The sequence below is a fragment of the Anabrus simplex genome, chromosome 2 (genome assembly GCF_040414725.1).
Source record: "Anabrus simplex isolate iqAnaSimp1 chromosome 2, ASM4041472v1, whole genome shotgun sequence".
In the NCBI taxonomy this organism is placed as follows: domain Eukaryota; kingdom Metazoa; phylum Arthropoda; class Insecta; order Orthoptera; family Tettigoniidae; genus Anabrus; species Anabrus simplex.
In genome coordinates, this window is record NC_090266.1 from 930,704,977 (window position 1) to 930,731,523 (window position 26,547).

The following is a 26,547-nucleotide window of genomic DNA, read 5'->3' on the forward strand; positions in this document are numbered from 1 at the left end:
CAAGTACAGATATCAACAATATTGACTCGCTCTCTTGAACTCAGACTCCACCTCGGAGCCCAACATCACTTGCAGTCCATCACTTGCCTTAGTCCAGCGTGACTGACTCGCTGACATCTCGATCTATATACTGCTCGAACAACAGTCTAGAATTATAGATTTCTGGGAGGGTTCTTACAGCTCTGTAATGGAACACTCGAAACATCGATCGACCAGCTAGTCGAATGGAGTACTCCAATAATGGATCCAGCTGGAACCTTCATTACAGTTCACCAATACACATGGAAATCTCTAAAACACTCCTAATATCTCTACATGTATCTGGATAATAAATCTTACAGTAAGTTTCCAGAACTCTTCATATATACCAAATTATAGTAGAATAAATCTAATATACATACTTAAGAGTTTTCTATTGCTTTCAACTAAATAGATTGAGGTTAAACCTATACACAATATGTATTTGAGGTTATACAGATTTATAATACAGTACATATTTACAGGGAAACCATATTGAACATTTAATAAAAGGTATTTTAGCATTTAATAAAATATAATTAAAATATATTAAACATAACTGAAGGTTTTGCACCAGTTAAGACGTCGTACCTATGACAATATATTCCTGAAAATATGGGTGTGTTGGATTGATAGCAAATGGAATACATCCAAATTAGTGGGTAACAATCCTTACATTCTGTAGGTTTGAGAATGTTAAATTCGTTAGCTGTACCTGTGGACTGCAGCTTGTTTCCTATGATTGTACTGTTATTTCAAATATTGGCCTACTGTAATTTCAATATTCTATTTTAATTTCAAGATGGAAGTAGTTTGAATAGTGCTTAATCCAGGTCTTAATAATTTTTAGCCATAACCGTAGGAAAGCAATACTTCTGCTTTACAAGCCAGTGCAATTTAGTTATGAATCACTGTATAGATTTTCTCTTCCTTAACAAAATCCTAAAAACTTAGGCACTTTTAAACAAGTTTGTTTGATTTGATAGATTTTGTTACTGAAATACACTAAAATTGTAGACAAGTGAGTGTGTAACAATTTTTCTTTGTAGCTTTTCTGTATATTTTGTTCTGATAGTACTGAAAATCTGTAACCTGGAATTGAGGTATTTATTTCCAAGAATATATTTCAGCTTCAAGCTTCATATGTATCAAAGTACTACAGGAACAAACTTGACATACATTTTCTTCTTAAATCTACTTTGTCCCCTATTGGTCACATTCTGCAGTTAATAAAACTTTTGCCACCCTAAATATAGTTTAAGATTCTATTTAAAGAATTTTATGCTCTTCCTACTACAAACCTTTCAAACTTTTTCTTAAATCAGATATACCGTAATACAGTTTCGATACTGAAGTTTATAGTGCCTGTAATATGAAACTTTTAACATTTAAAGCATTTATGTACTGTTTCAGACCACTTCATACAGAATTTGATGTGTTCTTCTGTAAATTCTAACATTAATTCCCATGGCTTATAGGGTATGTTTTTTCTTTCCAGCTTTCATCCAATGAAAGGCTTCTGAAAATAGATGCTAATGAATTGTTTACCTTGGGAAACTTGGTTTTCTTCCTTGATGTTCCTTCGATCAATAGTATCAAATCAGCATCTTTCAAATTCTTTATTGAATTTGTGAAACCAAGAGATAAAATTTTATGTGCTGGAACACAAGCAAGAAATGCGTGGAATCGCTTAATTGTATCTGCTTTTGGGTAAGATACTGATATTTATATGATTAGTGTTCATTATTTTGCAGTAAGATAATCTATGAAGAGATCTTCTGTGAAGGTGATCTTCTCCTAATTTAAGATGCTGTACAATTTGTAGTAATTTAAGGAATGTATTTTGTCAACTCCCAAATTTGTGCTGAAGATCAGAACCTTTTAGGGTTAATCACATGGCAATGGAACAGAATACTACCATGCCTTGGTTCTGGATCATTTGAAAAAGAGGATAATTTTATTGAAATTCATTGTTTTTGATACATGCATTTGAATTTTTCTTAAGAGTAGTTGGTCAGTTAGTCTAATACTAAATTAAACCTTGTTATAAACCTTAATAAACGTTTGTACCAATCTTAATAAAAATTTGTCACAGGCGTTAGTGTTATGTTCTTGGACAAACGTATATCCTATCCTCCATTGGTTAAGATAGTGTTTATTTAATCTCTCTATATAAAATAACATGTCCTGATTGACTGACGGACTCGCTGATTCATCATTGCTGAGCCAAAATTGCTGAAAATAAAGAAATGAAATTTTGAGGATACATTTATATTATAATGTAGGTGGGTCACTAAGGAAGGATTTTTGGATATTCAGTCGCCAAGGGCGTGAAAAGGGGGGTGAATTTTTAAAATGAATGTATCTATATCTCAAACTTAACAGTTTAAAGACGTGAAAATTGGTATTTGGAATCTTCTTTAAAAATAAGGAAATTCATATTTTTTTCTTACGAAAATCCTCTTCAGGGGTGTGATAAAAGGTGAAAAACAGGTTGAGTACCTTTTGAGGATACTTATATCTCAATCTAAAGTGTTAGTCTTGAAAATTGGTATTTGAAATCTCCTTTAAATATAAAGAAACATGTAATTTTTGTTTTTGGAAAATCTTAAAGAGGGGATAAACAGGAGTCATAAATGGTGTGTATTTTCAAAATGAGTATATGTACAATATATTTAAAAAATGTAACACATTACAGAAGTAAAAATTTGTATTTTTGATCTCTTACAAAGAAAGTACACGCATTTTTGTTTTCGGGAAAACACACTTAAGGAGAGTTAAAAAGGACTGATAAGGGAGTTGAACTCTTTCTAGGAGGATACTTATATCTCAAACGGAAGATGACATAAAATTTGTATTTGGAACCTCCCTTTAAAAAAAGAAACACTATTTCTTTTGTTTTTGGTAAATCAAATTAATGGGGGAGAGATAAATGAATTAAAATAGAGTTGAATTGTTTGTTTGAGGTTACTTCTATCTCTAAAACAAAGGATGTTACGGACGAGAAAATTGGTATTTTGAATCTCCTTCAGAAATACACGCATATTTTGTGGCAGGGGATGGGGTGATTAACTTAAGGGGGTGTAAAAAAGTTGAATGATTTTTATGAGGATGCAAGTAAGAAGTGGACTTAAAACAATACACCCTTAAGGGGGGTTTTGTCTGGGGGGGTTGAGGAATGACAAAAATGTGCATTTATATGAAACCGTTTGAATTATGAGGTTGAAATTTCAAATGATATCCTCAGCGTTAAATAAAAGAACGTTTGAAACAAATTTAACCACTTGGAGAATGAAATGGGGGTTGAGATCCAAAAACTTATTTATTCCTTCCTCCGAAACTGTTTAATGTACAAAGACAAAATTCCAATTCCAAACCCTAGGTGTGAAGTAGGAACTATTAACGTTCCAACCCTAAATTAAGAGGCTCTGTAAAAGAGATTATTCATCCCTCCATAACTGTTTGACGTACAAAGTTGTAAATTTATGAGAAGGGTGTTCTTTTATGTCTAGGTGTAAAATATCGTATACTTCAAAGTATTTATCTCCTAAGGGGTTTAGATGGTGGTTGATCTTCAAAAACACAATATCCATGCTTCCAAAACCCTTTCAGGCACTAACTTTTTTTATGAAGGTTGGTCTTCTGTACTCTAGATGTTGAAATGTGAAATGTCGTATGGCTTTTAGTGCCGGAATATCCCAGGACGGGTTTGGCCCACCAAGTGCAGGTCTTTCTATTTGACTCCCGTAGGCGGCCTGCGCGTCGTAATGAGGATGAAATAATGATGAAGCCAACACATACACCCAGCCCCTGCGCCATTGGATTTAACCTGGCCGGGAATCAAACCCGGGACCCTCTGAACCGAAGGCCAACATGCTGACCATTTAGCCAAAGAGTAGACTACTCTAGATGTTAATAAATATTTAAAAACATTCACCCCTTAAAATGTATTCATTCCTTCATTACTGCTTGATGTACAAAATCAAAATTTCAGGTTAGTCGCTTTTACGTACCAGATTTTAAATAAGATCTGGTTTGAAACATTCAAATTCTTCCGTATGGGGTTCAAATGAGTGTTAGATCAGAAAATAATCATTCTCCCTAAAACATTTGACGTATTAGGCTTAGCCGACGGTGGACTCTTAAAAATGTTCAACATTGAATAATAATTTTCAGTTTAAAGCCGTAGCAAAGCACAGGTATCTTGCTAGTCAGTTATATAAAATAACTTGTCCTGACTGATTCATCATCGCAGAGCCAAAACTAATGGACATAACGAAATTAAATTTTGGGGATACATTCATATTAACATGTAGGTGCTAGCTAAGGGAGGATTTTTGGATATTCTGCTGCTAAGGGGTAAAAGGAGGGGGGGGGGGGGAATTTTGAAAATGAGGATATCTACATCTCAAACTGTAAAATTCAGATGTGAAAATTGGTATTTGGAATCTCCTTTTAAAAAAAATAAACATGTATTTATTTTTTTAACTTCAGAGAAGACTGCTTCTCACATGTAAGTTTTGTCACTTGGTCGTCTTAGCCCCAAAAGGTAATACCACAAACATGGTTTACAAAGAATTTCTGGGGTGTATAAAACTCAATTTTTGGGAGAGTTCTTATACTTCAGGAATTTTCAGATAATGTCTTAGTAAAATGACAAGGAACGATTACTTTGATCAAATTATGAAATCCACGTGAGAAAAATCACGGGTAATTGCTAGTTTTTATATTTTCTCTTATTTTCCTTTGCTACATTAAGTAACAAGAGAATTTTGTTCTTCCTGGTGCGATCCACACATTAAGTTTTAAAATTTTATCAAATTCATTGTTTACTTTATATTCCCTACTCAGATACTTAACCCTAAGTCTTTCTCTGTATTCTTTCTCAGATGTGCCTCTTCCATTGCTTCTCCACAACAAACGATTAATGTTTTTTCCCTTTGACGACCCCTATACTTAGATACTCATTAACCACCACACAATCTCTTACTTCTCTATTTGTAATTCTTTGACAAGTTTTGGATACTTTCTCTGGATTGTTAATGTTCCTTTGGTCTACATTTTGATGTGATCTGCTTCTCAATATCTTTTATACCATTTGTTACTTTCTTACTCAGCTTTTTTTTTTTTTTTTTGCTCTGGATCTCTTTGTCCCAACAGTCTCAAATTCCTATTCTCTCCAGCATTCTCTTCACCTTGTTATCTTCTAGAAACTTCATCTGATGCTAGTGTAGTAAATTCAATATATCCTTTCAATTTCCTGTTCATGATCTTAAACATTTTATTTCATCTGCTTGTATTAGATTTACAGTCTGGCAGACCCATTATTATTATTATTATTATTATTATTATTATTATTATTATTATTATTATTATTATTAAGCAGAACTTTTTGTCCTAAATCTGTCCAGTTTCTTGGCTGAATGGTTAGCATTCTTGTCATCGGTTCAAAGGGTTTCTCGGTCAGGCAGATTATCTTAACTGCGTCAGATTAATTCTTCTGGTTTGGGTACTGGGTGTCGGCACTTCTCTTCATCTATAAAACACACTGGCCTTGTTTTTACAGAGTTTTCGAGCTCTAATCTCTGCAAACTTAAATGGTGAATACATCCCTCTACGTAGGATTGGCTTCAGGAAGGTCATCCGGCCATACAACTGGGTCAAATCTGCTAAGAGTACAGACTGCAATAAATTCAGATAAAGGCCTATTAAATCTCGTTTACTGCCTTCGTCAATGTTTTAAACATCTCGTGCTAGATAGAGCAGCCAGCACTTTTATTTCTGCTATTCTAATTCATGCCACTTAACATTTGATGTTAATGGTTAACATCATTCCCTTTTTCCAGCTGACACTGGGTGGGGGCAAATATGGTTCTTCTCCACTTTACATCATGTCTCTCCACCATGCCTCATCCGACGCTGCTTCAGTCTAGGTTCCATTGTCCCATACTGTTCTTCAGTCCATCATAATCTTGGTCTCCTTCATTCTCTTCCCTGTCATGTCTTCTTTCATCCATCTGACATGTCCAAACCACCTCAATCTGTTCTGTTTCAGTTCGTCATTTAGTTTTTGCACATTCAACTATTCGTATGTCTTCATTTCTTCCTCGACCTTGTCTTCTGTACCATACTCCCCAGGAACTCCATTTCAACTACCTGTACTTGACTCTCATCTGATTCCTTGTTTAAGTTTCTGCTGCATATGCCACTATAAGAAAGTAATATCCCTTGTACACATCTTCTTTTAACTTTCATTGGTACATCTTTATCCCTTACATATTCGTACCTGTTGATAAAATGCACTCTCCAGTTGTATCCTAATTTCCAAATCCTTTCTTCAATTTTCTGTTGGTTAAATTCCCAAATAATTGAAGCATTCTATTATTTCCCATTCTAGGACTCCAATTTTTATAGCTCCTTTTCCTTTACTTCCTCAACTAATCATAATTGTCTTGCTCCTCTCCACATTGATCCTAAATCCAGCCAGGCTGAGTGGCTCAGACGGTTCAGACTCTGACCTTCTGACCCCAACTTGGTAGTTTCAATATTGGCTCAGTTCTGTAGTATTTCAAGGTGCTCAAATATGTCAGCCTCATGTCTGTACATTTAATGACACTTAAAATAACTCCTATGGGACTACATTCCAGCATATCGGTATCTCTGAAAACTGTAAGTAGTTAGTGGGACGTAACGCTAATAAAATTACGATCCTCAGTCTGCATTGTTAAGTCCTGTTCAATACTTTTCATCTTTAGCTACTCCTAATCTTCTCCACAAATCATATTGTCATTCACAAACATTACATTCATTCTTTCCTCTTTATAATCTTTACCCTTGCTGCCTTTCCTGTAATAAGTCACAATTATGTACAGCTGAAGTGATCACACTCTCTTGCTTTAGCCCATGGTCAATTCCAAACCATTCTGATCTATTCATTGTTGTCTTCACAGAGCTGCAACAGTTATCATATTGCTTTTATTACTAGTTCCTTGTCAATGCCCCTGTGTGTCAGGCAGCCTAACTCACAATGTGGGAATGCTGTCATGCCTTTCTAAATCTATAAGTAATTACTGTTTCCTTCCCATATTCCCAGCTCTTTTCCATGATCTGTCTCTGAAAGTGGGTTCTACTATTGACCTTCCACTTCTGAATCCAAATTGTTCCTGTTGGAACTAACTTCCCAATTTTTTTCTCAACTTTTTCCAATTATACTTGCCATTATCTTAAACATGCCAAAGGATGGTGATTCCTCTGTAGTTATTGGACATCTAAATCTCCTTAACTGAATTTTGGAATTATAACCCCTCTCCCTTGCCCCCTTTTCCAATCCCACCCCCCTTTCTCTCTCTCTCTCTCTCTCTCTCTCTCTCTCTCTCTCTCTCTCTCTCTCTCTCTCTCTCTCTCCCCCCCCCTCCCCCCCACACTTTAGCATTCTGTAAGTCTACTTGAGTCCTGCTGATCCTGCAGCCTTGATCATTTCCATGGCTACTTCATCTATTCCCACAGCTTTCATAGTCTTTAAATCTTCTGAATTTGGAATTGGAAGAAACTAGGAATAAAACTGAACACAGGGTCTGCAAAAACTAAAGGAATAATACTGACAAAACCAGAAGAGATAATGTATTGAAAAAATATTTCAGTGAACTGCTGAATGTGGGAAACCAGGTATGTGGGAAAGGTTATCCAGGCAGCAGGAATAGAAGTAATTGAAGGAATTGGACATTACAATGAGAGGTGGGCCAATTGCAGAAACGGTATTTAGACTATGTCTAAAATTACAGTGCCTAAGTATGGCTGTCGCATTGCAGAGATTTTATCACTTAAACACTGTTTAAAACCAATGTTAAACTAGTCATGTTTAAACACTGCCGAGAGCACTGTTTAACCTCACATGAGAGGAGTGAATCACAATTTGAGGTTATGTACCATGAAACATGTAAATTGTATTATGTTAAGATGATTCCGGGAAGAAAGGTTATTCCAGCGGCCTCTCTGTGGGTCACCCGCTGCTAAATCGCAGTATTTCCTTTGACATCTACGGGGAGATAGATCTTAAAATACGGTTTCGCTTTTCGAGACACTTGTTTCTTGATGGACAAAGAGACAGTCCGGTAATGTTAAAGTTGAACACAATTTTTGGAAACAGGTTTATTTTATTATATACATGGGGTAATTTCCATGGAATTATAGGTTGCTTCGACTACATATCAGTTACGTGTCCTGATCGTCGAAGGGCTGTCGCATACATCAGCTGGGAGGGATTCGCTTATATTTACTGCCAAGTAAACACACATAATAGTGAAAACTAAAAAGTAGGTTGTATGGGGTTTTATATATACCATATATAATCGTATAAGCTTTTGGCATGTATCAGATAGGAAAAGGCAAGTGGTGGTGGTGGTGGTGGTGGTGATTATTGCTCAGAGGACTGAGGAAGAAGGGCTGTGGCCCTAACAGCCCTAGTATTTGCCTGGTGTAAAAATAGAGAAACTACAGAAAACAATCTTCAGGGCAGCTGATGAGTTTTGAAACTACAATCTCCAGAATGCAAGCCACTTCTATATGGCCTGTATAGCACACTTGGTTACACATTACTATTGCTTGATTTTCCCTTCATCAAAGCTACTGTATTTGAGTGGACGACACTCGCTGTAAGAACGCTCCAATCAAAGCTACACTTCCCCGTATGGTGGCGTGTCGATAATATAAGATTTAATTTCCACCGAAAGAGATACTCTCATCTCTGGGCAAGTCGTGCTCCTGCTTAGCCATACTTGAATGTGTAGGAAGACAAACAGCTGACTGGCATTTGGCGCATGCACCGAATTTAATTGGTTGTGACAAGCAAAGAGTTGCATGAAAGATACGTCTCTCCATTTTCAAACCAATATTGAAACTTTTAAGCGATGTCTAGTTAAACATAGACTGAACATTGTTTACGCAATGGAAGATCGTGCTAGATTTAGACATCGTTTAGGTAGACATGGTCTAAGGCTTAAAACTTGTCATTTTTGCATCGGCTCAGTGTCTTCGATAGGAACTACATTTCTATATACGTATATCTAAATTTTGGATGTAGTCTATAATTGTGGGGTTGCGAGAGCAGTCGTCAGCACTGCCATTATACTTTGTCTTACAGTTCGCGATGTGCTGGATGGTCTGTGTAGCACTGCAGTCACTCAGGTGTTGAAATTATGTTCCACTTGTAGTGTAAGGCTGCATATTTCCCATGGTTGGTTCGAATCCTGTTCAGTGTGGACCATAGTCTTCGAGGGAGTTCGAAACCAGGTGGTGGTCTTCTTCACAGGAGGCATTGTTGGGAAATATTTGTCATTCTCTTCTGCCATTCAATGGAAGTTTGGTAGGCCTAGTTTCTGTTAAAGTTAATGGAATCTTTCCTTGGTGGTCTTCTTGAATGCCTTTGCGGCAATCAGTATTTGAATCATGGAGATACATATATATATCAAATAATTTTTCCCACAGTTCAAATCTTAATTTACTTCCTGGCTGAATGATTCCCAACTTTTATTCTTTCTTTGGCTACTACTTTCTTGCAAACTCTTAGCTCTTGTGTATCTGACTGTACTCTCTTCTATCTTTAAATGTTTTCAGTTTCTTTAAAGTTTTCTTCTTTTCTTGTAGTTTGATTCTATCATTCCACCATGTTAACTTTTCTCCCCCTTACCTTTACTGATGTTCCACCACACATTTTCTCTGCACACTTTACAAATACACTCCTAACCCTAGAACTGGCAGTGTTAAATCTTGTGCCATATTTGGCAGCTTTAATTTTGTCTAAATAAAATTACATCAAAGAGGTATGAAGAAATCTATGAAGTTTTATACATTTACGTACAGCTAATGCACTGAGGATTGAAGTGCTGATACAAAATTGCATATATATTTTGTCTAGAAAAATGTCTGTTCAAAATGTGGAATTTCTAAATTAAAATCTTTTAATCATATGAACACACAACTGAAACATGTCACAGATACATGGATCGTTAGTGATGTACCTATAATGTACTAGTGAGTTTTGTCACTGACTTAGGTATTCTTGAAAATATTAGGGAAAATATATTTTATACTACACGAGCATGCCTTGCTCAAGAAGTGACCTTAGACCATGTTGTTATGATAGGTTTCTGTATGACAAGTTCATAACTTTCTTTCAAATATTTGATGCAAAGAAATAGTGGATCCATATTCCGAATCACTCTGAATCTGTTAGTTCATTCTCAATATCCTCAGATCAGTCTCTTTCATCTTCCAACAAATTTTGCCAGACGTCACTTATTTTACATTGTGAAAAATCTTTAGTACACAAACTGTACTAAAAATGTATGTTATCATTCAAATAACAATAGGCCTATATACACACTACAGCCAAATGTCACTGAAACAGATGGTCGTAAAACTGCACTCATTTCTTTTTGTGAAATTGCGCCCAAAGAGGTTATAACTAGGAATAAAACTGAAATCTTGGCTGATGTGGTTGAATGACAAAATGTAGACTGTCATGACATCTGTTGAATTGGAAAAATTACGTGATGAAATGTGAACATGTTGAACATTCAACAGCAGGTACCAAAGTGTCAAATATTCAGCAGTTGCCAGTTCTAGGGTTAAAATTATTCCATTCCTGTTAAACATTGTCATGTGTATCGGTTTATGTAATTCTTCTTTGAACTCTTCCTGAACCTCCTTTTCCTTCAATCTCCAGACCCTAATCTTTTTCTCGTAGTTTTTTGACCTTGCCTACTTGAAACTTTTCTATTACTGCTCTATGGTCTCCCCCAAAGGCTTCATCAGGCATAGCTGTAACATCCATACAATCAGATTTCCTTTTTCTACTAATATGTAATGAGTTTTCTTAATTTTTCTTCCTGAACCATGTGTTTATTAGTTGGTTTCTCGGGTACAAGTCCATTAACATATACCCTTCATTCTTGTTGCCATATCTATATGGCCCCAGAATTTATTCTTCCAAGTCTCTCTTCCCACTTGTGCATTCAGATCTCCCATTATAATTACTTCCTTGTCCTCTGTATTTTGCCATTTCAAGTAATTGTTCTGTACTCTCTTTATACAAAGTTTGTGAAGCATATACTTGGGAAAGACTTCTATGTTCCTGCCTTAAACTGTGCATTTGCTGTAATCATTCTGTCACCGATCTTAATCTTCTTCACATTACAGGACATCCTTTCTAATGATCATTCTTACTCAGTTTACTGCATCCTGTCCTCTTCTGTAAAACAGGCTATGCTCTTCCTTCAGTTTTCTTTCCCCTCTTCCTCTCAATTTTGTTTCACTGAGACAAAGTATGGCTATGTTCTTCTCTTTCATGAACTCTTATCAGCTCTTCGAACTTGTCTGTCAGGGTTAGGGTGTTAACTCCCTTGATATAGATATATTGTGATATACTGGTTGCTCACTTGTCACAGCTCCCCCATTACCTGAAGAACTGAATGTTGCCTGCAGTGGGTGCCCTAGCATTTTCCAAGGCTGCACCAAATTTGCACTAGTTCTTAGGCTTCCATTAAAATGGGTTTGTCACTCCCAAAGGCATTTTACAGCTGCTGCCAGCAGGTGATGAGGCTGCTCATAACATGGAGTAGACTCCTTCTGTAGCTGACTCTATCCTAGGGACACATTCTGCTGGATGGGTTCCAGTGTCGTTACCAACACTGAGGGGGAAATTACCCCACCCGAGAATTCATCCGCCCCAAAGCCGTTGGCCCTCTTAGGGTAGTTATTTTACACAGTCTGACACTTGGTGCAGAGTTGCTGGCTGTATGGACTACTCAATTACTGTAGCAGACTGGATAGGCCAGACAGTTCCTAAATATACTAATTTTTACTGTTTCTAATTCTACACCTAACCACCACCATTTCTCTGTTTAATTTCTCTTCTTACATAATGTGACTTTTTTCTTAATATGAATTTTTCAATTACATTTTCTGCAATATTGAGCAGTTTTTGTGATATTGCTTTCCATACATATTGATGTTAGAGAGCAGGATATCTGCAGAAATCAGGAATTTCATCATTAAGATATGGGCTTCTCATATTCTTACCTCAATTACCCATAATTCATGAAGAGTATTAACAATATAGCTGGTAATTTGCACCCCTACTTTAGTCCAATGTCTCTCTTAGACCATTGTCTATTTTAATTATGGATTTAACCACTGCATAAAATTCTGTTGCATTAACAATTTTATTTAATACTCCTGTTCTAGACATCTACAGTGACTGCCAATTTTCTGACAGAATCAAAGGCTTGTTATAAATCTATAATGGTGACATAATTTACCCCCTTATCTCTTTAACTATTTATCTATTGTGGTTTCAGTAAAGTATTGTCTGAAGTTCATTTCTTTCTTGAATCCTGACTGGTGCACTAATAGAATCCTCTGCCCATTTTAATTATTTTTGGTAATACAGTATCACAGTATAAATCTTGTCAAGTGTGTGTCCAACAAAGTAATTCCCCTATAATTATTTGTATTAGATCTCTCTCCCTTGCTTTTGCCCATGGATCATTATTTCTTCCCAAAATCTTAGTTTCTCTACTGTAACAAATTTTATTATATTATTACTCCAACCTGAGTCTGTTCAAAACTTCCCATACTTTGCAATTCCACTGATTTCCCCCCTCCGGTTTCCCTTTTAGTCATTACCATACTTCAAAATTATCGAATCTAATACAGGCAGTTCTTTCTATGTCGAAGTGAAACTCTCACTCTTATTAAATTTCAATTTATCACAACCCCCTAGGAATCTACTTAAAACACTGTATCTGCTAGTTGTTGCTTGGTCATTTTTTTTTTTCTTAAAAGTTTTTATTCTGTTCCATACTTTCTTGGTTTTGTTTAAGATATCTGTTTAACAGTTGTACTTCTTTGGCCCACCAATTCTATTTTTGCTCTGTAAATCTTTGTACTGCTTCATTTTCTACAGAACTCTATCCTTAACTCTTGCAATCCCTAATTTCTGTATGCTTCTAGTACTCTTAACACTTAAGATTTTTTCTTGCGCTCATCATCGTACTAGGAGTTCGGTTTATTTTGCCTTCTTTAACAGAAATTTTGCTACCAGCTATATTTCCACCATTTGTATTGATTCATAGTCACTGCTGTTCATCATATTTTCAATATCTAGCTTCATTCTTTTCTCCTAAAAGAATCCGTAAATTAATCCTTCTCTCATTCTATATCTTATAAGCTGTTTCTGTACATTAGTAACCAAATGGGTTTTTTTCACTTCTCTGCATCTGAGTAACTTCTGTGAAATGATTCTGCCCAGTTCTGTATCTTAGTTTTTAACATAATTCAGTACCTCTAGATGGAATTGCTGGGTTCAAACCCACAAACTTACAAATTGGAAGCAGACACCCTACCACTAATCCACAAAGGGAGCTACTGCCCTTGTGATTGTTGAAATTAGCTATCATTTCAATGTATCAGTAACTACATCATAGTGGTAAAGTATAACTGAGTAAGTTATATTCCCACTTTCATCCCCTGACCACAAACCTTTCAGTATGTCTAGTTCCTCTCCTGCAAAAGTTTCCAATAGTTTCTCTCTAATTCTGTTGCATTCTTCACTTCTCCTTTCCTCAGTTAATATTTAGTCCATATCTATTGTATACTGGATTTTTACCTACCCTTGCTTTAAAATTACCTTGATCATTCTGATATGATCTGGTTTACTTATACAATAAGGTTATTTCAGAATTTTTTTCTTAAAAGGAGATGCCATTGGGTGGTTACAGCAGAAGACACAAATTTTCTCACCCTTTTTCCTTCAAAATATCTTAACCCAGAATACTAAGAGGTCTTATTCCACTAGTTCTACTTGTTAACTTCTTTTATATACAGATATCGTTACCAGATAATGTCCTTAACATACTCTCCTGTGTTTTAACTTCATATACTATAACATAGTATCTAGTCCACATCCTACCATCCTACTGGTAGCAGTGTTTAAATTACAGTAGAACCTCTGTTTCGTTCCGGTATCCATAGTTCAATTTATTTGGTCCCAAAAATGTTCCATATAAACCAATGTTAAATTTCCCCGCATCATTCCTTGAACTATCGTTATATCGCATCGATCTTCAAAAAAAATTTGTCCTCTGCCACAATTTTCCCACATGGATCGATCGTACGCAAGAAAAATATACGCAAAGGTTTTTTGAAATTACACAGCTGAATACTCTAGCATATAACAGCAATTTGTTACGAGAGAATGTAAGAGCGATTAAGAGTTGCTAGTCTTGAGCAAGGATCTTGTAGGCTGGAGTGCTGTGCGCAGGTTGTTCACGCGCAACCTCACTACGAGCCTCCTGGCACAAACGCTTCTCCTCGACCCACTAACTGGCGCCTAGAAGTATTATATACAAGAACCAAAACAGAAGCACTGTAAAACTCAAATTTGCCACCATTTTATGTGTTATTGGCTGGCTAGGGCTGCCAGCCTTGTTGAACATGAGAATCACACAGTTTAAAATAGTTTCACAATGTGCTGGGTATGTTTTATAATTAGTCACAGGGTTATTAATCGGATCATACCTTGTGATGTGTGTGGGTTGCTAGAGGCCTGTTTACCACTTTGTTGCCCCCTTGCACAGTTGTCTTTTTACAAGCCAGACTAAGAATTTTTTCACTAGCCTGGTCTTCGAACTAATTCCTAAGTTGGCAGCATCGCTTAGCCCATTGTGACTTCGTCCGAGCTGCACCATGTTGGATCTCTAACATATCGTTCGCAAAGGGTGTACGGAATCATTACCCAAATAAGTTATCGCCATAATATCCACATATATCATTAATTTGCAATAAAAGAACCGATTTGAAGGTTTCCTAATTATTACAAGATGTAAGGAAAATTGAAACAAAACGGCGCAAGTCATGCTTTTTATTTTCATCATGTATCAAGATTGCAATATTTTGATACAGTTATAACATGAGCATATCCGGCTCCATGGCTAAATGGTTAGCATGTGTTGGCTTTTAGTTTGAGGGGTCACGATCGTGTCGGTGATTTTAACATTTGTTGGTTAAGTTCGACAGTTCAGGGGGTTGTGTGTGAGCACAGATTTATGCATCAGGATTCATCTTAGGTAGAGCCGCATTTTCATAAGTGCGTCGATCGCCTGTCACAAGAAAACTCCAAAGATCTGCACCTGGCTTTGGAGGCCACACGCCATCATTATTATATTTACATGATGAAAAATGCCCAAATACAGTACCCATCTTTTATTGTTTTGCTTTCCCCCTATTTTATGTCACCCATAGTAATTTTCTCCCTTCCCCTTGATGAACGATGCATCGAGGTTTTACTGTATTCCCATAATCTAGTTTTCAAATATTAATTCCCTCACCCAGTTTCCCAGTATACTCGGTATGCCCTCTATTTATGCATGCTATGTGTCAGACAAGTTACATATTTGGTAGGGCCTATGTCTGATACTTTCACTCACTAGAGTGTGATGCATAGTTTTTCTATCTGTAAAAGCTTCCATTTCAGGAGCTAATAATTTCCTTTTCTGTACACTTTTCTTCATTTGTACTCATCACCTTTCTAACCCAAATGTCTTAAAGTTATGGTACCTTAAATTTTTCCTTTTCTCTTGTGATCTCCTCTCTCCTGGAAACTGTCTCTACATGTCTGGAGTGTAAATGTAAGGAGGTCTTCGCAGAGTTATCGCTCCCTCAATTTCTGCTTTTGTCAATCCAGGCTGCTGCAAAGTTCCTACAAGACATCTCGTGCTGTCACGTCTGGGCATTTTCCATTTCTTGCAGCTGTTTGGCTGATAGTGTTCTGTCACAGACCACTCTCAATCTGTTCTGGTGGATAAATGCCTTCAGTCCGTTCCATTTTTACCTAAGTGAAAACGTAATAGTTCTTCTATTTTTAATTTTTTCTGCATCCACTTTGTTTTTGATTCATATTTTAGTTCATTTCAGTGCCTCTAATTTTTAAAGATTTTCCAGGTCCTTAGGCTCAAAACAATGCAGAATTTTACTGCTCTTAGTTTTCTTCTCTATTCTAAAAGCTTTATACAGGTCACTTGATCAACTTCCACATTCTCCTTGGCAACAGGGGTTACTTCGTTCAGCATATTTAACTTACCTGAATATTTCAGTCCAAATGATTATTTTTTCCTTGTATCTTCCCTGTCTTGTGTTCCTTAAATTCAAGCTTCCTTACCTTTCTAAGTCCAAAATTTGATTCTTAATTTCATCCAGTTCAGACTTCGAGAAAAGCTCACCTCATCTCTGTTCTGTTTTTAAGTAGGTCTTCATATTCTTGATTTCCTTACTGTTCCATTAAGACTTACCTCTTGTCCACTTGGCATATGTCCTTTACAATTGCTTTAAGTTTCTTGCTGTCCTCCCAAGACTTCTCAAACCTGAAACGACAGTGTGGAATTTGGGAATGCATGCCAGGAGACCAGTGGTGTTGCAGGTTATCGCATGCAAATTGCTAGCAGGTAGTCCAGCTATTAAATGTAAAGGATCCCTTTCCTGTTGAAGAAAGGCCAATTGCATATACCTTTGGACATGCCTGTTTTTTTTGACTTAGATAAACCTCCCAAAATTTGAGAAAAATTGGCAATTCCATGGCTGTGGCAGCCCCTTGGAACATAATTATGCATTCCCAACTCTCTTCACCCTTCATGAAGTTTACTAGTGAAATCATACTTTCGTACAATTAGAAATACTAAAGCCTTTAAACAAAAATAATAGTAAGCACCAAATGAGTAGAAATCAAAAGTGCAAATCTTGCCTGTCATACTTTTCAATCATGTTTCAGTCATTTTTCAGATACTTGGAATGTAAGCAGTATAACATTTGTATTGAAGTTGTAAAAATATTATGTATATAAAACAATAAATATGGATGTTACTAGGCAGTGTCAGTGCTTTTAAAGTTCATTCAAAAGGTCCACTATTCAGATTCTGGTCAATGCAAGAGATGTACAGGATCAAGTCCTATTCTGGTTTGAATTTCACTTGTCAAAATAAGTCAGTTTGCAATGCTTATTTGGCCTTGGGGTTTGAGAGATAATATTTAAGAACTATAATCAGCTTTTGGAAAAAAATATTCCTTTTTCCTGCACTTGAGAAGATTCCTGAAATTTGATTTTGCAAACCTTGTAATGTCAGGAGAAAATTGTTAGAGCAGATTGCAAAATCTGACGAACTTGAATTAGTTTCATTTTTATTCAGATACACGGCTGAGAAAATGTATTCAATAAAACGTAGAGCTGAATATATCACCTAATTTTCATGCCTTACCAATGCTCTGAAATTTAACTTGAACTTGACCAAAATTTACAGAAAATCATGTTTAATTCAGGAGACCTTTCTTATTCATAACACATACCTTCACACATACAATATCATACAGTTATGCCTTTCAGCGTTCAGTCTGCAACACACTGAACTTACTAAACATCACCACAATCCTCTATTTGCAGCTAGTGCTGTAGCCTCATTTAGTTCTATACCTCTTACCTTTAAATGATTAGAAACGGAGTCTAACCATCATAGTCTTGGTATCCCTCTACTTACCTTACCCTCCATAAGTCCATTATTTTCCTAGGTAACATATCCTTGTCCAATCCCCTCACATGACCACAAAACCGAAGCTGGTTTGTGTGTACAACTTCATCCATAGAGTTCATTCCTAACTTAGCCTTCACCTCATTCAACCCTCCTGCCATTGTTCCCACCTCTCTGCACCAGCAATCATTCTTGCTACTTTCATGCCTGTTACTTCTAACTTACGAATAAGATATCCTGAGTCCACCCAGCTTTCGCTCCTGTAAAGCAAAGTTGGTCTAAAAACAGCCCGATGTAGAGATAGTTTAGTCTGGGCTTCCTTCTTAGAGAATACTGTTTGTTGCAACTGTGAGCTCACTGCATTAGCTTTACTACAACTCGAATCAGTCTCTTACCATTACCATCCTGGGAGAACACACAACCGAAATACTTGAAATTATCTACCTGTTCCAGCATTGTATCACCAATCTGACAATAACTTCTGTTGAATTTCTTACCTACAGACATCAATTTAGTCTCTGAAAGGCTAATTTTCATACCATACTCGTTACATCTATTTTAAAGTTCCAAGATATTAGACTGCAGGCTTTCGGCACAATCTGCCATTAAGATGCAAGTCGTCAGCATAGGCCAGACTGCTTACATTTCCATTTCCATTACATTTGCAGTTACCTCCCTGCCACAATATACCTTTCAGCAGATGATCCATGTAAACTACGAACATCAAAGATGAAAGATTACAGCCTTGTCTGACCCCTGCAAGTACCCTGAACCATCAACTCGTTCTATCATCAATTCTCACTGAAGCCTTATTGTAAACCTAAATGCCTTTGATTTTAATAATCTACCTTTAATTCCATAGTCCCCCAGTATAGTGAACATCCTTTCCCTCTGTACCCTGTCATATGCTTTCTCTAGATCTCGAAACATAAACACCACTGCCTATTCTTCTCGTAGCATTTTTCAGTTACCTAGCGCATACTGAAAATCTGATCCGGACAGACCCTCTGTGGTCTGAAACCATACTGGTTTTCATCAAACATCCTCTCAACCACTGATCGCACCCTCCCTTCCAAGATGCCAGTGAATACTTTGCCTGGTATACTAATCAATGAGATACCTTGATAGTTGTTGCAATCCTTCCTGTTCCCTTGATTATAGATAGGTGGTTACTGCTTTTGTCCAATCTGAAGGTACCTGACACACTCCATGCTAATGTTACTACTCTGTGTAGCCATTCTATCCCTCCATTCCCACTGTACTTCTCCAATTCAGGTCTAATCTATTCCTGCTGCTTTATGACAATGGAATTAACCATCCTTTTCAATTCAAGTGTACAGGAATTTCACAAACTTCATTTTCCTCCTCCCCATGAGCTTGGTTGTTAACAACACCACCAGAAAGATTTCTTTTAACGTTGAGATAATTTTCTAAATATTCCCTCCACCTGACCAGTGATTCCCTGGGATCTATTATGAGTTCACCTGAATTACCTGAAACACAGTTCATTTCCTTTTTCCCCCTCCCTCCCTAAGATTCTTTATTACTGTCCAGAAAGGTTTCTCTGCTGCTTGACCTAGCCTTTCCAGTTTATCAAAATCTTCCCAAGACTTTTTGGTTTCAACAAATATTTAACCGTTTCCTCTGTGTGCAATTCCCTGTCTCCATCAGCCTTTGTTTTAAGCCATTTCTGATGAGCTTTTTTCAAGTTCACTTCATCTTCCACCAAGATGCTCACTTTTCCCATTTTTACAGAGTTGTTCCTAGGCATTCCCTTGCTGTTTCTATTACAGCATCATTGTATGCCACCCATTCTCTTTCTATATCCTGAACCTGCTTACTGTCTACTGTTTGAAACTTCTCACTGATCATATCCATGCACTACTAATTTCCTCGTCCTGGAGATTTTCTACCTTTTTAGTTTGCGGACAGATTTCACTTTCTCTGTCCTAGTCCTAGATACTTCACTACAGATCAGATAGCGATCTGTATCATCGAAAATTCCCCAGGAAACTCGTACATTCCTAACACACTTCCTAAATTCGAAGTCGGTTACGATGGTCTATTATGGATCTGGTACCCGTAGCCTCCCATGTGTAGCGGCGAATAGCCTTATGCTTGAAGAATGTATTCATAACCTCTAAACACATACTAGCACAGAAGTTCAGGAAACTCTTCCCTTTCCCATTAGCCTCCATATCTTCCCCACATTTACAAATCACACTTTCGTATCCTTCAGTTCTATTTCCAACTCTAGCATTGAAATCCCCCATTAGCCCTACCCTATCCTTGATGTTGACACGGACTACGTCACTCAATGCTTCATAAAACTTGTAGACTTCATCCTCGTCTACACCTTCACATGGCGAATACACTGAGAAAATTCTCGTCCTAATTCCTCCAACTTCCTAATCTACCCAAATAATTTGCTTATTTATGTGCCTAACAAACTGTTCCGTGCAGTGGTATTCCTGATAAACAACTGTACCCCATACTCTGCCCTTCCCTTTCTAACCCCCGGTAAAGTACACTTCATAATCTCCTATATCTTCGTTATCTCCCCTTACCTGAATATCACTTACTCATAGCACATCTGGGTGCCTACTCTTTGCTGACTCGTCGGTTGTACTTCTTCCATAAGCCCCATTGATATTGATCGCTCACCATCAAAATCCATTTTGTTCACCAAGTTGCTTCAAAGGAGTCCCTTGCCTGTCAAATGGGAATGGGACTCGGTTACTCCTATAGGTCCGAGGCTTGCCTAAATGGTTCTTAATTAAAAATAATTGTCAAGTTGTTTAACGGTTTTACAGTAATTATTGGTGTTGCAATCGGATCACATGGTTTTCAAGATGGAAATTCTTAAATCTTTTCCCCCAAATTTCCCGATGAATTTAAGGTTCCATCTTAAAAGCACGAACTCTGACCCACATAATTACATATTCTTGACTTGCAGAGAAATGTTTAAGTAACTTTAATTTGTAATGTTAACTATAAGGCTATATTAGCAACGTAGCAAGAGAGTTCTTATCTCATATTGGAGAGACAATAGTAGTGGGTCAGACCAAGCAGACACAGGGCAGCATTGGGGGCTCTAACCTTCAAATGCTGTTGGAGTGGTCTGGCTTGACATGGTTTTGAGGAGCATAAAACTTGGTTTACTTTTTAAAATTTTGCTCTGGATCTTGTTTCAATAAAAGTAATTCTTTTGGATGGAGGAGCTCACTGCCCACAGACATGTCACCAAAGAAAGAACTAGCTCCTGGCACACTTACCTTACCCAGTATGAAGGTCCCTCAATAAGACCAGCCTGAAGAAATGGGGGACCCTTCCAGTAAATGCAGACACCTCATGTGAATGTGGTGCTAAACAGGACCCAAGACATCTTATGCCCCCTCCTGAACAACCCGTGCACATCACAAGATATTTCTACAGGAAACAAGGTCATCACAGCTGCAGTTTTTTGGAAATGCTGACTGGGCAATGAAATTAATAAGTCTAATCTGTTTATATTCTACACATTCCTTCCATGGAACTTGCCAGTCAGTATTTTCTTGTACAGGCTCATTCATCACCCTGACTTATGAAAGCTTAATATCGAGGTATATTTTTTGTGTAAATAATTTGTCCTTACTCAGGTTATTTAGGGGAAACCAATAAATTTGTAATTTGTTACAGGAATCCAAATACTTGGACTTTTGGAACAGTTGCAACCTTGGGTGATTTGCTTCTAGTTCTGAATGAGGATCAGTTGGAACAGATACCTGCAGATAGTTGGATTTTGGCTTCAGATGTACTCACAGAACACACATCTTACCACACTTCAGTGGACTGGCCAGGAGAAGCTACTAAAATACCTTTTGTTCAGGTTTGGCAACCACATACTCAATTAACTCAATATATTGCCTTTGGTTTATATTACTGATACCAAATCTTTGTGATAATTTTCTTTTTCCTACTGTTTTTTACACTGACAGATCTGGTGATGGTAGGATAAGAAACTGCTAGGACTGGGAAGGAAGAGACTGTGGCCTTAAGGTAATTCCCAGTCATTTGCCTGGTAAAAAAAAAAAATGGGGAAACCAAACATAACCATCTTCAGAGCTGCCAATGGTTTGTTCTGAAGCCTTTATCTTGCAAATGCAGTCTGATAGCTATCTGATCCATACTGTAACCTCACTATAGGTTACACACACAAAAAACGTAATGAATCCTAAGAATAAAAAAATTAACTCGCAAGGTTTGCAGACTTGAAGCTGCATGAAATACAAGGAAACAGGTTGACGAACTTGATGGCTAAGAAAGGATGTGGGAAAGAGCTTGGAACCCTAAGAGGGAGATTGTTAGGTTTGCATTGTGGGGAAGGAAAAGTAGATGGTAATCACCCTCAAGCTTTTAATAAAATAAACTAACAAAACTGAGATTAAAAGGGGTGAATAAAACCAAAGCAAAACAAGAATCTATCTATATAAAATAAGAGTTGTCTGTACATTGCTCAGAATTCAAAAAGGATCGTATTTCTGTATCAGTCGTGCCCACAGTAACAAGGAAATGCACTTTTTACTTTTCTGTAATTTCTGTCTGCCTGTCTGTATGTACACGCATCACAAGAAAACGGCTAAAGAGAATTTAATAAAAATCTGTATACAAAGTCGGGTAATAAGTCACTACAATCTAGGCCATAAATAATTTTATTCATGCAGTCTTGAATGGTACTTTATGGGAAGGCCTAAAATTTCATTCTCAAATATTTATTAGTGGTCATATCTTAATCAAAATCAGTATACGAAGTCGGGGAATAAGTGGCCATAATCTAGGCCATAAATAATTTTACTCACACTGAGTGAAATGGTAGTTTAGGGGTAGGCCTAAAATTTAATTCCCATATTGTTATTAATGGTCGTATCGATAAATACTACATAACTGAAGTTATGTAGTATTAAATTTCCCATCATTTGCCTTATACATTGTTACCATACCGGCTATGATCAGAGGTATTCATAAATTTGGATTTTTGTTACTTATCAGTGCAGAGTCATGAGAAAATGGGTAAAAAGGATTTAATGAAAATCGGTATGTAAAGTCGGAGAATAAGGAACAACAGTCTACGCTATAATTTTGTAACACTGCCCTAATATGAGTCGAAAGAAAACTAAACGTGAATGCCTACAATACAGAAAGCTCATAAAATTAATCAACAACATTACATTGACCATTGTTCGTTGTGGTGTGCTTTGTCTTCTGTTGCCACCCATCTCCGATAGATAGGATTACTGCTGCGTACAGAGTATTTGTTTAAATTTGCCTTACGCCGTACCGACAGTTAGGTCTTATGGTGACGATGGGATAGGAAAGGTCTATGAGTGTGAAAGAAGAGGCCTTGGCCTTAAGGTACAGTCCCAGCATTTGCCTGGTGTAAATAATGGAATAACATCTTCAGGGCTGCCGATAGTGGGGTTCGAATCCTTTATCTCCCGGTTGCAAGCTCACAGCTGTGTGCCCCTAACCACATGGCCAACTCGCCCAGTCGTACGAGTGTAACAGTTCGCCTAAATATTGGCAGGAAGTACCTGGGGAGTTAGCTAAATTTCTTCTTTAGCATGCCATTCCTGTTTCATCGATTTTTCGATACTTCTGATACGTAACATACTGGTTCATTATAGCATTCGAGCTATTCAGTCCCTACTCTGAGGCATTGATTGGAATGAGAAGTGTGCATATTTAATGGAATGGCAGAGGAGTGTTCACTGCTGTCTGCGGCCTGGTTATTCCAGCTCTGGAACTTTGGACTGTTAGATCGGCACCGTAGTTCTGTTCGCTAAAAGTGAGAAAAGTGCAGTTTTTCATTTGATCGAGTATTTTATGTGATAACATTGCTTTTAATCGCTATATTCCTACTGACGTTTTTGTAATGACCTATGTCTACTTCATTTACGAAAACCACTAAGTCAGTCTTTCTGAGAATCCCGTAGCGAAGCACGGGTAAATCAGCTAGTAACAAAATAAAAACTAGTTTACGAACGAAGGTAAATTTGCAGATTTGTTACAAGTGATGTCAATTTCAAATTATGTATGAGAAAGGAAAAATAGATGTAACATATGGTTAATAAAAGGCCTAACCCCTTGTAACGAAATGAGATTACAGAAAGTAACATGTAAAAATATGAATACATAAAAGAAAGGGGGAGATTTAAAAAATCTTAGCACCTTAACTGGCCTCAGTGTTAAGATGGTAAAAACACTTCTAAAAAGCATAGCTTTAACTAGCATGAATTAAGCAACACAGCACCATGGAGGGCAAACCCAAGGGAAATCTAAGTTAAGTGTTAGTTACCAGTATAGCCTAAGCAAGGAGTGAAAGCAGACGTGCTGAGTGGAGAGTGCCGAGAAATAATTGCAGTGGAGCAATCTCGAGCTGCAATTGGAAGATGGCAGAGGAGTTCGAAGAGGAAAACCACAAAAAGAATGGAGTAAAAGGGTGATTTGGGAAGTATGAGCGAGGTGGTTCTGGTGGCAGCTGTAGTGACAGTGTTACTAATAATTGGGGGCATGGAATTGAATCCCGGCCAGAATTAAAGTGGAAATATCAGGTGGGAAGACATTGAACCCATTAAGGAGGTAGTGAAAGATGCGTGCCAATTGGACCAGATTAAGGAAATGATCCAGGATCACAAGGCGAGTTGGCTGTGCAGTTAGTACCGCGCAGCTGTGGGCTTGAATCCCACTGTCAGCAGCCCTGAAGATAGTTTTCAGTTGTTTCCCCATTTTCAAACCAGGCAAATGCTGGGGTTGTACCTTAAGGCCACGGCTGCTTCCATCCCACTCCTAGGACTTTCTTATCCCATCATTGCCATAAGACCTGTCTGTGTCGGTGCGATGTAAAGCAAATTGTAAAAAAAAAAAAAATTAAAATCCAGGATCAGTCTCGAGTTTAAAAACATGAGGTGGATCCAGGAAAAAATGGGAGTCAATATCCAAGATGGGAAGTAATGAGGAAGATGATGCACTATTGAGGAAGAAGGTAAATTTGGAAGAGGTGGTGGTTAAATTGAGGAGGAAGCAATCGGTAGTCATGAATGTTCGAGGAAATGTATATTCATTTATGGTGTCCAGGAGGGTGTGAAAGAAAATAAGGTTGACATCGTATACAAAGTGGTGGAGGTAATGCAGAACAAAATGAAGATTAACTTCAGTGAAGATGATCTTCCCTATAGAAAGGGTAGGAAACGTGAGAGGGCACAGGCCAATTAGGGTCAGGTTATCTACCTTGATGGCTGATATTGTGAGAAATGCTAGAAATTTACTAGGAGAGAAAGTATGGCTGAAAAGAGACTTGGGTAGTGAAGGTAACAAGAGCTTGAAAATTTTAAGGAGACATCTAATGAAAACCATGCACCAAGGACTGAGGGTGCATATCAGGGGCCAACAGCTGGTTATGTCCAATGGTAGATGGGTGAGAACGTGGACAGTGGTCAAGCTTCAAGAAATTGATGAGAAGCTCAAGCAGAAAGAGTGCATGGTGACAAGGCAAGGTAACAGACAGGCCACAGTGCGAACAGAGGGACATGACATGACAAGGCAAGAGGAGAGCACAGGGCAGAAGTTGGTGTCCAGTGTAGCCCAGGAACTGAAACAAGGATTCAGCAGGTGTTGGTGGAAGGAGAAACTCAAGAATCTGAAAGACCAGTCATCTGTGTGCACATGCATGGTAAAGGTGAAGGTACGTGGGAAGAAATAAAAGGAAGAGAGGTCTTGAGCAAAGGGAGAAGGAGTTTAAGGGACCTGTGGGGAAAGAAAACTAAAGGTGTTGAGGATAAGGAGGGCAAAGAGCATCTCAAAATTTCCAAAAAAGAAGGAATAGAAGTAGAAAGTGAGAGGGCCATAATAATGAGAAGTAAATGAAGTGATGTGGCAGAGGGGAGTAAGAATAAGGGAGGAAATGGAGATGCAGGGGAGGCTAGGTTTTAACTAGACTGGAAGATAGGATTTGTTTATATTGAAGGATTAAGTAAGGTATGTAATGAAGTAAAAAAAATTAGTAGAAAGCTTCGATATTGTGGCGCTCTTAGACATGGTTAGAAACAGGGAACGTGTTAACATAGAGGGGGTTTGTGGTCAAGTACAAATCTAAAAGAAAGGACAAAGTGGATGTTGCTGGGTGGTATTGTTTTAATAAAGGAAGAAATTAGAGTTAATTGAAGATGTTGGGAATGAGATGGGAGAGGTGGTCTGGGTCAGGTTTAATATGCGGAGCGAGAAAGGGAGAGGAAGGAAGGTATGCATGGATTTTCTATACTGTCACCCCAAGAGCTCCACATACGCTAGTGAAATTCTTTTTAGGATTTATTACTGGAAACAAATTTCAAAGTCAGGAAATAGAAGCTGGAATAGTGCTATTTGGTGATTGGAACGTTAGGATAGGTGATATTTGTTGCCATTCAAAAAATGATATAGATGTTGATTCCCATAGGGAACCTCAAATATTTGTCCAGAATGAGTAAATTTTTTCAATATTGACACTGCCGGTGGCTCCAAGTAGCCTACAGTGGCCTCCACGGTATGCACTAGCCGTGCATCTTCATGCGTGTGCTAGGTACCAACATGGGGGCAAAACGCTGGCAACCAGGAATGATTTAGCTGGAAAATTTATAATGTCCAATAACAGACCATTTATATTCTCATTCAGAGAGGATGATGGGAGGAAGACATAGCAAACATAAAGAAATAGTTATGGATTAAATTATGTACAGCAGGCAAATTTTATATTTTGAATGGTTCGTGGGAAGTGAATAGGAAAGGGAAGTTGGTGTATGTTAAGTCACAGGGTGGAAGTGTTTTAATTAGCTTGGAAGACATGTTAGGGAGAATTAAGAGGATTGAAATAGGAGACTGGATTGAATCCCACTATGCCCTGGTTTGGGTGATGAAAATTAGAGGAAAAGGAGAAAATAAGAGG

General features: G+C 37.5%; 1 protein-coding gene across 2 annotated transcripts in view; it reads left to right on the plus strand.

Annotated features, from left to right (window-relative positions):
* Positions 1–26,547, plus strand: part of LOC136863739 (uncharacterized) — a 357,445-nt gene that overhangs the window by 218,630 nt on the left and 112,268 nt on the right. For both annotated transcript variants that reach the window (XM_068226336.1, XM_068226337.1), the window contains exons 15-16: positions 1,517–1,728; positions 21,270–21,459. In XM_068226336.1, the coding sequence (XP_068082437.1) occupies positions 1,517–1,728; positions 21,270–21,459 (402 nt within the window). The remainder of the gene's footprint in view (positions 1–1,516; positions 1,729–21,269; positions 21,460–26,547) is intronic.